At 50.8% G+C, this 15,316-nt stretch overlaps 1 protein-coding gene across 1 annotated transcript; it reads right to left on the bottom strand.

The window, feature by feature from the left end:
* Positions 1–1,387: 1,387 nt before the first annotated feature.
* ACP7 (acid phosphatase 7, tartrate resistant (putative)) lies at positions 1,388–14,865 on the bottom strand. Its single transcript, XM_045807566.2, has 12 exons — positions 14,757–14,865; positions 8,466–8,666; positions 8,000–8,182; positions 6,969–7,092; positions 6,666–6,728; positions 6,454–6,568; positions 6,257–6,364; positions 6,107–6,164; positions 5,944–6,011; positions 5,762–5,833; positions 2,767–2,904; positions 1,388–1,453 (listed from the first exon to the last, which is right to left on the bottom strand). Exons 1-12 carry the CDS (start codon positions 14,863–14,865, stop codon positions 1,388–1,390), a joined length of 1,305 nt encoding a protein of 434 aa, XP_045663522.2.
* Positions 14,866–15,316: the final 451 nt, after the last annotated feature.

Raw genomic sequence — 15,316 nt, 5'->3', positions numbered from 1 at the left:
GAGCCTCGCATAATTCAAGAAACTGCAGGAAGCCGGTGTGCCCTGGGCACAGTAGTAAGTGTGAGGAAGCCTGTGCAGCTCATGGAGCAATAATGTGAGGTCGGCCTGCAGGGCTGGGAGCCCACGGGCGGCCCCGGGGAAGCTCTCAGCCCTGGGACCAGCGCCCAGCGTGGCCTAGGCCTCCTACGGTCAGATGTGTCTGTCACTGACTCAGAGCCCTCCTGCAGAAAAAGGACAAAGTCCTCTTGGGCCCCACAAGGCCCCACAAGATCTTTCACCATCAGCTCCCTGTCTCTATCTTCCCCTACTCACTCTGCCCTGGCTGCACTGGACTCCACACTGATACCCTGCCAGGGCCGGCATGTTTCTGCCTCAGGGCCTTTGCACAGGCTGTTCCTCTGCCAGGAACACTCTGTCCCTGTGGCTTCTCTCTCAGACTCCTTCAGATCAAATGTCACCCTCCTCATGAGGTCTCCCTGATTATCCTTGTAAAAACTGCAACTGTCCCCCCTCAGGCCCCTTCCCTGCTTTTTCAGAGTGCTTACCAGTATATACCCTGCTTTACATTTTTCTTATTTATGTGTTTGCCATCTGACCCCCTGGTTAGAGTATCAACTCCGTGAAGGCAGAGATCTCTGGCTTGTTCATAGCTGTCTCCCAGGACTGAGACCAGGGCCTGGAACATGGGAGATGCCCGATAAATAACGGGTGAGTACATAAAAAGGAAGGGGATAGAGACAGGGAGGAGAAAAGGAAGGGAAAGGGGAGGAAAGTGGAAGGTCTGTGAGATCCTAAGGCTTGCAAGCACCCCCAGCTTGGAGTGGGGAGTGTTAACACTTCTCAATGCTGGGCTGGGACTGAGGCACACGGCGACACTGGTTTACCACTCCTCAGACGTTAGGAGCATTGAGGGCCGGCCTAGGAGGAGAAAGTCACTGTCGCCACCTGCTGGAGAGTAGTGTCATGACAGCCGTGCCCACTGCTGACTTAGGGCTGGTGATGCCCCTCGACCTGACGGCCCAGGGGGCATCCCCGGCAGAATTGCAGAGTCCACGTCCACAGCTATAAGCCTCTTTATTCCCGGGGCCCCATGGGAGCCCCGCCCTGTCCGTGCTATGCAGGAGAGCAGGGGCGCGCCGCCCCACACCTGCCCTGCTTTGCTCTGCGCCTGCACGTCGGCCCTCCCATCACAGCCGGCGGGCACCCCCACCTCTCCAGGAGGGGAGAGCTGCTCCAGCTGCCTTGGGACTGCATCCACCCCACACGGGGCCTCAGAAGGGCTGGGAGTCAAGGCCTGCCCCGACTCTCCACCTGGGCCTGGGCAGAGTCAGGTCACACGAGCCAAGGCAGCGAGGCCCAGGGTTGCTGATAACAGCTGCCCCTGTGCCTAGACATACATCCTCCGGCCAACGAGGGGTCTCACCACCCAGACGTCATCCACAATCTTCCCGTCCTGCAAGGGATAAAAACAAAGGAGGTAGTGAGAGCACAGAGTCCAGAGTCTTGGGCCAGGGACCTGGATTCAAATCCAGATCTTTAATGGGTTGTGTGACCTTGGGCGAAGTGCCAGACCTCTCTGAGCCTCAGTTTTCCTCCTCTGAAAAGTGGGGATGATAGTAATAGTACCTACATCATAGATGTTGTGGGAATTAAAAGAGGTTATTTGTAGAGGGCTTTTTAAAAAGGGATCCTGGGACAAGACAAGGACTGTATAAGGTGTAGGCTATTATGAGCACAAACCCTGGGGTCAGACAGATGTCACTTATATCCCAGTGCAACGGCTCTCTACGTGGCCTTAAGAATGCTCCCCAACTCTGAGCCTCACTTCCACACTCTATATGCGGGGGAGAACTGAATGCGATAAACACATAAGCCTAAAGCCTACCCCCCGTGCATGCACCGCTCGATGAAGGGTAGTTATTTATAATAAAAAGAACTCAGTCTTTGCCATCAGATCCCAGCTCTGCCCCCAGCCGTGTGACCCTTGAAAATCACTTCCCCTCTCTGAGCCTCAGTTCTCTCATCTGTAAAATGGAAAGAAAAACTGTCCCACGGGATTGCTGTGGTGGTTAAAATGCTACTAGATGTAAAGTGTCCAGCCCAGCATCTGACATACAACAGGTGCTCAAGAAATCATCATCATTATTATTTTTAGATGACAATGGCTGGGGCTCCTAGGTGGCTCATTTGCTGAAGCGTCTGACTCTTAGTTTCAGCTCAGATTATGGTCTCAGGCTCGTGAGATCAAGCCCCAAGTCGGGCTCTGTGCTCAGCTCAGAGTCTGCTTGAGAGTCTCTCTCTCTCCCTCTGCCCTTCCCCTGACCCCTTTCAAAAAAATAAATCAATCTTTAAACAAATAAAATAAAATTACAATGACAAAAATAAAGAAAGGTGAACCATGATTATCTGGGTCCTTCTAACCTTGGGCCACAACTGCCACGTACGAATCATACTGGTTTCCCTCCACCTGCTCCCACCACCCACCTTTCTCAGCCCGTCCTTCAGGCTGATAAATACCTATGGAATTTACCATGCTTTGGGAACTGTCCTCAGCACTTTATATATAGTAGGTCAAGGAACTATTATCATCCCCTTTAACAGATGGGAAAGCCCTGGCTCAGATACTTGAAATAAGTTGCTCGAGGTCAGCCAGCCAGTAAGTAGCACAGGCAGGATTTGAACCCAGGATTTCCAGCTCCGGAATCCATGTTTTTAACCCGCTGGGCCCGGGTGCTTAGGCAGGTGATCGGGCCACCGCTCACTGACCTGGTCGTCCGACACCTGCTGGATGTGGACGTGGGTCCCGTTGAGGATGTGTAGCCGCGTGTACCCATACTCCTTCACGCGCACGGCACTCCAGGGCCGCGGGAAGAGGGAGAAGGGGGTCAGTCGCTCCTCACAGCCCTGCCAGACAGAATCCTTTAGACCCGGGGCTGCGGTGGGTGGAGGACCCGCAAGGAGCAGAAACAACCTCCCAGGCCGGGAGACCCTGATGCCCCCAAGGAAGACGACATCTGTGAAGACTTGACCTCACTAAGACTTCTAGAAAAGTGCGTGGCTGTGAGACACTGCCCACTGCAGCGTTTTCTCTAAGAGCCCTAAGCTGGAAGGCACCCAAACGCCCATCAGTGGGGGTCAGTGAAATACATTATAGCATAGCCGTCACAAAGCAGGGTGTAATACAAAGGTGGCCAAGAGGTACAATAAAAGGGAAAACGCAGTTCGAAGAGTAGACCAAACCGGTGGGTCTCAACACTGGCTGCCCAGTAGACCCTCCAAGAAAGCTTTTGAAGTCACCGGCGCCTGGGGGAGAGCGAGTGCTCAGCCTTGCAGTAGAATGCCAGACAACATGAGCAGAGACCATGAGGGACCTTGAAAAACCACCGTTTTGCAGCCATCGTTGTAATCATTAATGGAAGCAAGAATCATCAATACATGGTCAAACTCGTGGCGAAAGTTTGAGGAATAGCCAGATAATGGCATAGTCCCGAATGATCTCGCCAGGGGAAATAATATATTAATAACCATTCATTGTATATAATATAATAATATTATAAAATATTAATAATATAATAATAGCCACAACAAATAAAATAATAAGAAAATAGAGATTGAAACAGATGTGGTTGGGACGCCTGGGTGGCTCAGTTGGTTGAGCATTGGACTCTTGATTTCGGCTCAGGTCACGATCTCAGGGTCAGGGGACTGAGTTCTGTATGGGCTCCTCCCTGGACATGCAGCCTGCTTGGGATTCTCTCTCTCCCTCTGCCCCGCCCCTCCCTGCTCACACGCACCTGCTTCGACCCGTTCTCTCTCTCTCTCTCAAAAAACAAACAAACAAAACAAAAACAGATGTGGTTAAATGTTCACATTTGGGAAACACTGGTAAAGGGGATAGGGAAAGTCTGTATTTTTGCGACTTTTCTGTAAGTCTGAAATAATTTCAAAATTTGAAATTGAAGGAAAAACTAATCTGTGCTGATTAAAGTTCAGAATAGCGATCACCCAGGGGTCTGAGGAGCCATCTGGTGCTGATAACATTCTATTTCCTGCTCCAGGTGGTGGCTACACTGGGGCCAATGCCAGGGCCCCATTCTCAGAGAGTCTGGTGTTTTTTCTGGAATGGGGCCCAGACGCTGGAGTTTTAAAACTTCCCCATGTAATGTGCACCAAAGTTGAGAACCCCTAGGGGATGAAGCATGATCCAAGCTGTTTTTTAAAAGCGGGTAGTCCAGTAACCCATCTCTATCAAGACAATTACTCGATTGCACATGAGGAGAACATTTTAAAATGTCATCCAAGAGACAGAACGCCAGAGTGGGACTAAGAAGGGGTGTGGATGGCTGGTGTTCACCTCCGGCCCTCTGCACTGTTTGAATTTTTTTTTAAAGATTTTGTTTATTTATTTGAGAAAGAGAGGGAGGTCACAGAGAAGCAGGCTCCCCACTGAGCAGGGAGCCCGATGCGGGATTCGATCTCATGACCCTGGGATCATGACCTGAGCCAGGCAGACGCTTAGCCGACTGAGCCGCCCAGGTGCCCTGTGCACAGTTTGGATTTTTAGCACAAGTGCTTCTTACTTTGATCTTACTAATTTGTAAGAACCAGCTTAAAAAATAAACCCTCTCTCCTTGCAGAAGTGAGTGATTCCAAGGCGGAGAGGGGAAGGGCGGGGAAACACAAGATGATCCTTGGAGCACACTGTGGGGCCAAGAAATACGGAAGAGCTCACAAAATGACAGGGGCACGCGAGGAGGCACAGGCCCGGACCTGAAGGGTTCCCAGTGGCCAAAACCAGAGCAAGCTGAACAGCAGCATAAATCACAGTCGTATCGGATTATCGCTCACAGGATACAGCAATTACCCGTGAGTCCACACTGGTATAAATCAATAATGAACTACGTAAATGGGACGGAAGGGACAGCTCTTCCTCACGAGAGGATCCTAATTAATAAATCTAGAAGGAATGAGGGAACTACAAACTTCCCATTAGAACACCGCAGTAATAACTGTTGCTGGCAGGACCCACTGGGGGGTTCAAAAATCAGCGGGTGAAAGTTTGAGGAGAGACGGGAGATTTGCATGGCCGAAAGGAATCTCCGTGAAGATACTCATTCATTAGAAAGAGAAGTAGAATAACTTTATAGTGGAGGAACCCCACAGACAGCTCCTTAACCAGGTGATTCAGAGACACATGGACAGCAGGAGCCCCGGGTCCAATGCACCGAGGAGGACACGTCACTTCTGGGATCATCTTGCCCGAAATGCATAACCTGAATCTCAGGAAAACGACACATAAACCCAGACCCAGGGGCCTTCTGCAAAACAACTGGCCAGGAGTTTTCCAAAACGTGCAGGATGAAAGACAAGGAAAGACTCAGTAGACACAATAACTAGCTCGAATGTGGGATCCTGGAACAGAAAGGGGGCATCAGCGAGGAGTTTGGTGCAAGGGGAATGGAGTCTGGAGTTCAGTGGCAATGATGATAATAAGAAGCCCTCTGTCTTTGGATCCATCCGGTAAACCTGGGCAAGGACCCCAACCCCTGCCACTCGTTGAGTCTGCGACTGAACGAGTATTTGACTGCCTGAGCCTCTGTTTCCACATCTGTACAATGGGCCTGAGACTAGGGCTACCTAAGCTCTCAGGGTGAGAGTTGGCAACAGCAGCTGTATAAACACCTGGCCCCCCAGGCAGGTATAGGAGGCAGTAAAAATCAAGAGGCAAGAAGCCAAAGGCACCCTTCCCCATGCTGCTCACAGCAGATCCCGTGATGATGTGGACCGGGCCTCGGGGGTTGGTGTAGGGCATCTCTCGACTGCCATTAAATACCTGGAGATGGGGAACAAGGGGGAGGGGCGTGTCACACAGGGCCAAGCTCCAGGTGTCCAGGGGTCCACCGACACCAGCCACACTGGCCCTTGTCCCTCCCTGAGACTCACCTGGTAGTCGTAAATGGGCCACAGGCGTTCGTAGGAGTGCTCGTGAGCCCACAGCTGCAGGTCGACCCCTGAGACAGAACAAGTTGCGGTCAAGCCGCTTGATCCTGGAGAGATGGGGGGGGCGGGCTGGGGCCTGGGTCTGGGAGTCCCCCAGGTCACTCACCGTATTTGTAGAAAAGATCCTCCAACCCATAGAACTTGCCACGGAGGCCTTTGCGAACCTGGCGGGGCACGCAAGGAGGTGAATGGTGACTCAGCCCGGCCCCCCAACCACCTGGCTCTTAGCACCCTGCCCCAGGGATGGGGTCCTCACCTTGCTCTCATGCCACGTACAGTCATCCAAATCAGCATTGGAACAGTACATGGGCCGGTGGCCCATGGTAATGATCCACGGCCGGGCTGCCCGGTTCTTATTGGCTTTCTAGAGAGAAGGGCCCAGAATGAGGGGCGGGGGTGGGGGAGGGAGGGGAGGCCGGGCGGGGGATTATAGGGGACCTCCACCCAGGTTACCTGGAGGTCGCTCTCCAGCCAGTGGAACTGTCTCTCTACCAGGTGGCGGCCGTAACTGAGGAAGAAGTAGACCTCGGTGGAGAAGGAGATGATGTGGGCAGGGCCTAGATCCCAGCTGGAGGGGTCAAAGGGCATGGGTCAGAGGCGGGGGGGGGGGGTGTCTCCTCGGCATCTCCCATCCATCCTCCAGTCCCCAGGGTCACCCAGATTACCTGTACCACAGGCCTTCATTGTTCCCTGGCATGCTGAATCGGGCCTTGTAGTTAGAGAAGTTGCTGGACAAAAGGAAGTGAAAGGGTGCGGAGAGGGTCTGGGTTCCCTGACCCGCCCCCCCCCCCCCACTGCCAGGCCGGGTTTGGCTCCCAGCCTGGCCCCCATCTCCTCTCCTCTCGCTACCACTAACGCGCTGCTGCAGAATGAGGGACTAAGGCGAGACACTAAGTAGGACACGTCTGTTTGCACTGGTCAGACCCTCGCCGGCCCTGAAATCCCAGGCCCAAGCCCCAGGCCCTCACTAGCGTTCCTCGTGATTCCCAGGGCACGTCATGTAGGGCAGGCTGGCGGCCACAGGTTCGATGAGCCGCATGAACTTGTCCCCGACACGAGCATTGTCCTGATCCATGTTGTAGGCGAAGTCTCCTGGGGGGCCGGGGGTGGTGGGGAAGCAGGGAGAGAGTGAGGATCCAGGCGCGGCTCTCCTCTTGCCGGAACTGCTTGTCTCTGCAACCCCTGGCCCTCAGCCATCCCGGTTCTGTGATCCCTACCTCACACCCACCCACCTGTGCACTTGGAGCTGTTTCCTGAACCTGTGGCCCCTGAGACCCCCCCCCACCCCGCCCCCGCGAGACCACTCTGGTCTCTGATCACACCAGCCCCCATCTCTGCCCGCCTTCTTGTCCCCTCCCAGGACAACAACGTTCAGACTGACACGATCTGATACTGGCCTTGTACCAGGCACAGTTCCAAATGCTTTACATACTTGATTGCCTGAATCTTCAAAACACCCTCTGAGGTGGATGTTATTATTACCCCACCTCAGATGGGGAAACTGAGGCCCGGAGGGGTTACGTCCTCTCTCAAGGTCACAGGGCTGGTTAGTAAAGATCCAGGAATCTGGCCCTGGGAATCTGATTCCAGAGTCTGCGGCCATGAACCATATCAGCCCCAATCTCCATCTCCCATGTGTGTCCCTGTCCCCTGAAGCCACAGCAGCAATGATAATGACAAGGAGCACATGGCACTTAGAGCATGCCAAGCAATGTCACCAATGTAGTCATCACGACCATCCCATGAATTCTGGACCAGCCTCAGCCCTCACTGTAATAACACGGAGGACAAAACCAATGCATGCAGCTCTCCGTGTTGGAGCTGGGATTTGAACCTGGGCAGGCTGTTTAACCACAGACACCCTCTCCAGGGCCCGTGTCTCATCGACTGTCCCTTCAGAACCACACTAACCCCAGCACGGTGCCCTCGACAGCCCCGGGTTCGCCTCCCTCCCAAGCCCCACGCCTCGCCTCCGGGCGCAGCCTTGCCAATGCCTCACCCACATGGAGAACAGCATCGTACATGCCCTGCTGGGTGTCCCTGCGCAGCCGCGGGAAGGCCTTCGGGTTGTCAGCCCCCAGGTCCCCAAACACAGCCAGATGGGGGCTCCAGTGGGGACCATTCTTCAGGGCCCGGAAGCGAAACCGACGGCTCCAGCCCTGAGAACTGCCACAGCGGTAAACTGAGGGAAAGGGGAAGGTCACAGTCAGCTGGGAGCACGTCCTAGCTGCCTCCTCCCCACCCCTCAATCCATCTTCACTTGGTGGGGGGAAGGAGTGGGGATCGAGGGGTTCTGACCCATGCCCTTCGGTCCACCCCGCCCCAGACCCCAGCGCCTTCCATAGTCATGCCAGAGTCCCCTACAACAGGCGCCCCACCTGAGCCCCCTGCCAGCAGTAGCTTCTTGTCTATCTTCCCCCCCTTCCTGCTCCCCTCTCAGCACTCGGGCCTGGGGCCCCTCTCACCGTACTGGACCCCCGGCAGCAGCCCCCGCAGCGTGACCCGGTGTATGAAGAGCTTCCTCCGGAGAGCGCCCCCATCCACAAAGGGGCTGAAGGTGCCCTGGGCCAGGAGGGGCAGGGGCCCCGTTAGCTGCAGGCCGAACTGCACTTCCGATGGGGTGGGGACCCATGTGGTCCAGGTCACAGTCATGGAGCCTGGCTCACCTGGAGAGAAAGGAGCAGAGTCGGCTGGGCAGTGAGGCCCGAGCTGGAGTAGGGAGGGATGTCCAGGCAGAGCGAGGGGCAAGAGCCAACAGCTGGGAACACTTAGTCGGTAGGGACACGGGTTCCGGAGCCCCCCACCCCCCCACCCCGTAAAACCCCAGCTTTGCCATTTCCAAGCTGTGCTTCCCTGGGCACGTCACTGCACCTCTCTGAGCCCCAGTTTCCTTATCTGTAAAGTGAAATAATTATGATTTCTACTCTAAGGGTTTTTAGGAGGCTTAGGGGAATAAATACGAGCAAACACTTGGAACAGTGCTGTTAGGATTCCGTGAGTGAATGGATAGTATTGTCAATGTCATTATTTACTGCGTGCAGCCCCCATGCCAAACATTTTACAGACATGAGATCATTGAGGGGTTATAAACTCAGATGTCTAGAAGCCTGCTAGGTAATATAAACAGGGACAAAGGCCAGCTGGAAGGAGTCAAGCAGCAGAGAGCTCTGGAGTGTGTGGCCAACTGTAGACTCCGCCCTGTCTTAAAGGGGCAGCCATGGCTCACTGCCGTGTGGCCACCATGCAGGAAGCAGGCTGAGTGCCCCTAAATCTGTCAACTTCTAGAATAAGTCTCTATACGGTGATTTTTATATGCCAGGAACAGATAGATAGATAAATAGATCCAAACTTTTTTAAAAAAGATTTTTTAATGTATTTATTTGAGAGAGAGAGTGCCCATGAGCGGGGGGAGGGGCAAAGGGAGAGGGACAAGGAGACTCCCCACTGAGTGCAGAGCCAGCCAATGAGGGGCTTGATCCCAGGACCCGGAGATCATGACCTAAGCTGAAGTCAGACGCTTAACCGACTGAGCCACCTGGGTGTTCCAATTAATCCAAACCTTTAAAGGATAACTCAAAATTCTTCAACGCCAGCCACCAAATCAAGGTTTTCAACACACCACATGGTATAGTCTGATGTTAAGAGCATGCGTTCTTGTTCCAGATTCTTCATTGCAGCACTGTTTGTAATCACAACATAGCAGGACCAAAATGCCCACCCACAAGAGAGGGGCCGAATAGACCATGTAACATCCAGACAATGGAGCACAAGGGAGCTATCCAAAGAAAGAGGACAAGTTGTAGGAACTGCTACGGAATGACGTCCAGGATAGCCAGGGAAATTAACAAAGTACACAAGAGTGTCGATAGATAGTTGCCCACTCTTCACCTTCACATAAGAGGATAGACATAGGTACCCACTCATCTGTATGAAAGAAATACAGGAAGGATACAGCAGAAAGGAAAGACATGGGTGACTTACATGGGGTCGACGGGAAGGGGATAGAAAAGGGGAGACAGGTACAGAACAGGAAAGACCAGGACAGAAAACACTACCTTTTTTGTGTAATTCTGGCTCTTAGAATTACAGTCATGTTCCATAGTTCCTTCACACACCCCCCAAAATAAACTAACAATTACAATAACAATGCAGGAAGAAGCCAGTATGGCATATGAACACTGACTGATGGATGTAACTATATTTAAAAGTTAAATAAAGCAACCACACTGAAGGGGTGGGTCACCAGGGATAGGTCTTGACTGGACGCTGTAAGACTATAGCAAAAAGGTACAAACTTCCAATCATAAAATGAATAAGTCACAGAGATGAAAAAAGTACAGCACAGGAAACATAGTCAAGTTTATCGTACTAATGTGGCATGGTGACAGACGGTGACTACCCTTACTGTGGTGAGCACCGAATAATGAATAGAATTGTCGAATCATTCTGAAATTAACGTAACATTGGATGTCAACTTATACTTCAGTACTAAAAAAATGCTTTTAAAAAGACTACAGAGTCGGGATGCCTGGGTGGCTCAGTCGGTTAAGCGTCTGCCTTCAGCTCAGGTCATGATCTCCGGGTCCTGGGATCGAGTGCCCCATAAGGCTCCTTGCTCAGCTGGGAGACTGCTTCTCCCTTGCTTGCTCTGCCTGCCGCTCCCCCTGCTTGTGCTCTCTCTCTCTGACAAATAAATAAAATCTAAAAAAAAAAAAAAAAAAAAGACTATAAAGAAGGGGCACCTGGGTGGCTCAGCTGGTTAAGCGTCTGCCTTCAGCTCAGGTCATGATCTTGGGGTTCTGGGATTGAGCCCTGTGTCAGGCTCCCTGCTCAGCGGGGAGCCTGCTTCTCCCTCTCCTCCCCGCTCATGATCTCTGCTGCTATCTCTGTCTTTCCCTCCCATTAAATAAATAAAATCTTAAAAAAAAAAAAAGACTACAGAGAAAAAGGACCACACATACATGTTGTCACCTAGTAAATGTTCTCACAGGGATACAGGCAAATACTTCTGAAACTGCTTTATGCCTATTCTTGCATCGAACAAATACCTAAGTATACTGTAGAAGTGGGAGGTAGGTTTTGCAATGCTGGAGAAAGAAGTTACAAGTAAGGAAAGAAGAAGGCTAAAATAAGCCCGTGGTGTTGGACTAGAATCAGAGGTATCAGTATGATCTCACGGCAAGTGCTAGATACATACAGATAGATACGGAAATCGAGATGTGTGCTTAAGCATGTGAAACACACACGTTTGTGAAAGGGCCTGGAAGCCATGATACCTCGGTAGCCACGAGCACACCTAGTGCTCAGATCTTAGATTCTAAATACCCATCCTCCAGTGAAAGACACCAGGGCTCCTCGCAGAAGAAGTTGATTCCAAAGACGGGACAGGAAACATACAAGATAAGCCTGGAATGACACGTGGTGCCAGAAAGTGGGGGAGCGCTCAAGAAATGATGGGGGGTTGTCAAAAGGACACAGAAGCCGATCCAAAGGAATTCCAAAAGACGAAATCCAGGACAATTTGAGTCGCAAAATAAATAACGATGATATTGAACATTTAATGCAAGAAATCAAACTAAATATCTATAAGTCTATACTAAAATATATAAATAAATAAGTGAATGGATAGGTGGGTAGATGGATGGATGGATAGAGGAGGAACGGGACAGCTTTCCCGACAGTAAAATTTCCAGTAGAGGGAGAGAAGGAATTAGAAAGCCACAAAATCACAATCAGGCAAACACCATGCTAATAATTTCAGGCAATATCCACGGATGGATGCTAAAATCAGTGGGTGAAAGTTCCAAGAGACACATAATTTGCATGGTCTCAAGGAATCTCCCCCCACATATGTATTAACTGCAAAAGGAAGAAGAAAAATCCTGTGGTGGAGAAGCCCAGCAGGCACCACTACAACCACACAGTGAGGTCCACATCTCCAGTAACAGCAATGAGCTGTGTCAGCACCGTGAGCTCTCTGATGCCAGGCACCGGGGAAGACACAACATCACAGCTCCGATAGTCTCGCCAGAAAACACATAACTTCATTCTGATCAGGAGAAATATCCGACAAACCCCAAATGAGGGCTACCCTACAAAATAACTGCTGGGTACTAAAAGCATGTCAAGATCAGGAAAAGTAAGGAAAGACTGAGCACCTGGAAGGTTGGCGGTGACTAAGGAGGACAGCTAAATGCTAAATAATGAAATAACCAAGTGGGAAAACAGCTGACATTCCAACAGCGACGTCCTGCGATTTTTTTCTTAAGACTTTATTTATTTATTTGAGAGAGAGATAGCACGCGTTCGAGAGAGCACGAGTTGGGGGGAGAGGCAGAAGGAGAGGGAGAAGCAGACTCCCTGCCGAGGAGGGAGCTCAACGTGGGGCTGGATCCCAGGACACTGAGATCAAGACCTGAGACGAAGGCAGACGCTTAACCAACTGAGCCACCCAGGCGCCCAACTTCCCGGTTTTAATAAACACATTGGAGCACCTGGGTGGCTCAGTCGGTTAAGTGTTCAACTCTTGATTTCTGGTCAGGTCATGATCTCAGGGTCGTGAGATCGAGCCCCGAGTCAACTCCAGGCTGGGTGTAGAGTCTGCTTAAGAGTCTCTCCCTCCCTCTCTCTTTGCCCCCCTTCCCCCGCACGCATGTGTGCACTCCTTCTAAAAATAAATAAAGAAATAAAAATAAAAAACAAATACAAAAACATACCATAATTATGTAAGACACTAACATAACAGTAGGAGAAAGAGGGTGAGGGGGATATGGGAACTCTGTAATATTTTTGTAAATTTTCTGTTAAGTCTAAAATTAAAGCAAAGTTAAAGTTTTAAAACAAATATCGTGAGCTCTTGAGTCAGCCTGCTGGGCTTCAATTTCCCCACTATGTGACCCGGGGTCAGACCTCTTCATCTCTACAATCCTCTTCTGTAAAATGGGAGTAAGGATAGAACCTAAGGCTTCAGACCCAATATGAGGCTGAGTGACTTACCCCTCTGACGCACTTAGTAAGAGCGGATTTGCTACTGTGACTGTGCAGGCCAAACAAGGGACCCCTATTATCTCCCTGGATTTTCACAGTAACACCAAGATATGGGTTTTACTGTCGTTCCATTTTAGAGAGGTCTCCAGGCAAAGTGCCTTGTCCAAGGTCATTGGTCAACAGATGCCAAAGCCAGTTCATTCGCGTGGTTTCAAATTCTACATCGGAACTAACCTTTAAGAAATGATCTTCCTCACAAGTGTCAAGGACATTAAAAAAACCAAGGAAAGCCTGAAGAACTGTCACAGCAAGGAGCAGACTATAGAGACGGCAGTGGGATGCGGTGTGGGATCGGGGGTCGGATTCGTGGAAAAACTGGTGAAACCCAAGCAAAGTCCATAGTTCAGTTGGTGATATAATGCCAATGTTAATTTCTTAGCTTTGACGGTGGGCACAAAAGACACTGACATTAGGAGAAGCTGGGTGACAGGGGGAGAGGAATTCTGCACTATCTTCGCAACGCTTCCGTAAATCTAAAATTATTTCAAAATAAAAAGCTAAAATTATTTGAAAGACAGACAGAGAGGGCTGTGTGTTGAGTTTCAGTGCAATATCAAAAAGGAACAGGCACAATTATTTGAAACTCCTTTTAAAATCCTCCTCCCGTTTCAACCCGGAGTCTGCGCGAGACCAGATTTTCTTCGTATATCCCAACCAAAGCAACCTATCGAAACAGACAGCAGCGGAAAGCAGATGTGGGGAGAATCTGGCTGGCTCCTATTAAGCCAGACATTCAAGAGACTTAAAAAGATGTAAACCAATGCCACTCTTCTCATCAGATTTCTTTTCTTTTGTATCGTATAGTTATTTTTCATGCAAAACGCCATTTACCTTAACACAGAATGTATGTATTACTGCTCATTTTAAATGACTTAAAAATGTTTAAATGCCTCAGTTTTAGTTTCTAATATGGCAAATATTACGGATTTACTCACATAAACTAAAGCTCCTCGAGGTTCTCAATCATCTTTAGCTGCGCAAAGGGACCCTGAGACGAAAACGTGAAAACCATGGCTACGCTCCATTTTGCCACTTCACAGGTAATATCTCATTTACTCCCCGCTATGAGGTCACACTAGTGTTCTCCCATTGTCCAGATGAGGAAGGGGAGGCCAGAGAGGTTAAGTCACTTGCCCACGGTCACATAGCAGGTAAATAGCAAAGCGGGGATTAAAACCCGGGAAGTTTGCAAACTGAGGACTTCAGAGGGGAGGGGGGTGGGGGAATGGGATAGACCGGTGATGGGTAGTAAGGAGGGCACGTATTGCATGGTGCACTGGGTGTTATACACAACTAATGAATCATCGAGCCTTACATCGGAAACCGGGGATGTACTGTATGGTGACTAACATAATATAATAAAAAATCATTTAAAAAAAAAAAACCAGGGAAGTTTGGGTCCACAGCGTCCAGAGTCCAAGGCCTTACCACCACCCCTAGATCAAGGATCAAGAGGCAGCTGTGTGGGGACACAATGAATAAGGACAACAGTGGTCCCCTTTGGAGAACGCTTACTATAGTCTGGACACCACAATCATTTCCCGCACAGCCAGCTGCCCCACTGCCCCATTTAACAGAGGAAGACAATTGAGGTTCGGGAAGAACAAAGCCACCAGCCCAGGGTCCCACAGCATCCATATGGGATACCTGAGCCCCCAACCCACTGGGCCTCCCTGGGAAATGCCCAAGAAGTGGTCCCGGAAACTTACCTGGGTAGGACAGGTGGACTTGCTCAGGGACAGCCCTGGGAGCCACTGGGGTCCCCTGGACTCCCAAGGAGAAAACCAGGAGCAGACAGCAGGGACAAAGGGGGCGCATGGTAAGGGGACAGTGTGGGGGGCAGATGGGGAAGTGGAGGGGTCCACAGTAGATCAGATCCCGTCAGGAACAGCACAAAGGGGCTGGGAAGATGGAGAGTGGAGGGAGATCAGGCAACGTCGGGGAGGGAGGCAGGATAGCGGGGAGGTCTTCAAGGGGATGGTTATCCAGATGCTAGAGAGAAAACAAAAATATTGATCACTCCCAAGCACCAGATGTTCTGAGACTTGCTGGGAGCTGAGCACTGCATAGATTAACTCATGGGAGCCTCACAGCATTCCTGTGTGGTAGCTGCTCGTATCATCAGGGCCGTGTCACGGACGAGGACAATGAGCCACAGTGATTCAGTGCACAGAGAGGATGTGATGGGGCTGGGACTGGAACCCAGGGGTCCCGTTCCAGAGCCCTAGCTCTGAACCACAGCTCACTCTCAGTGAGAGGTTTGAGAAGG

This window comes from Ursus americanus, chromosome 21 (genome assembly GCF_024610735.1).
Source record: "Ursus americanus isolate L20-20 chromosome 21, mUrsAme1.1.p, whole genome shotgun sequence".
In the NCBI taxonomy this organism is placed as follows: domain Eukaryota; kingdom Metazoa; phylum Chordata; class Mammalia; order Carnivora; family Ursidae; genus Ursus; species Ursus americanus.
The sequence above is the reverse complement of the archived record's forward strand: the minus strand, read 5'-3'. Positions and strand labels throughout refer to the sequence as shown.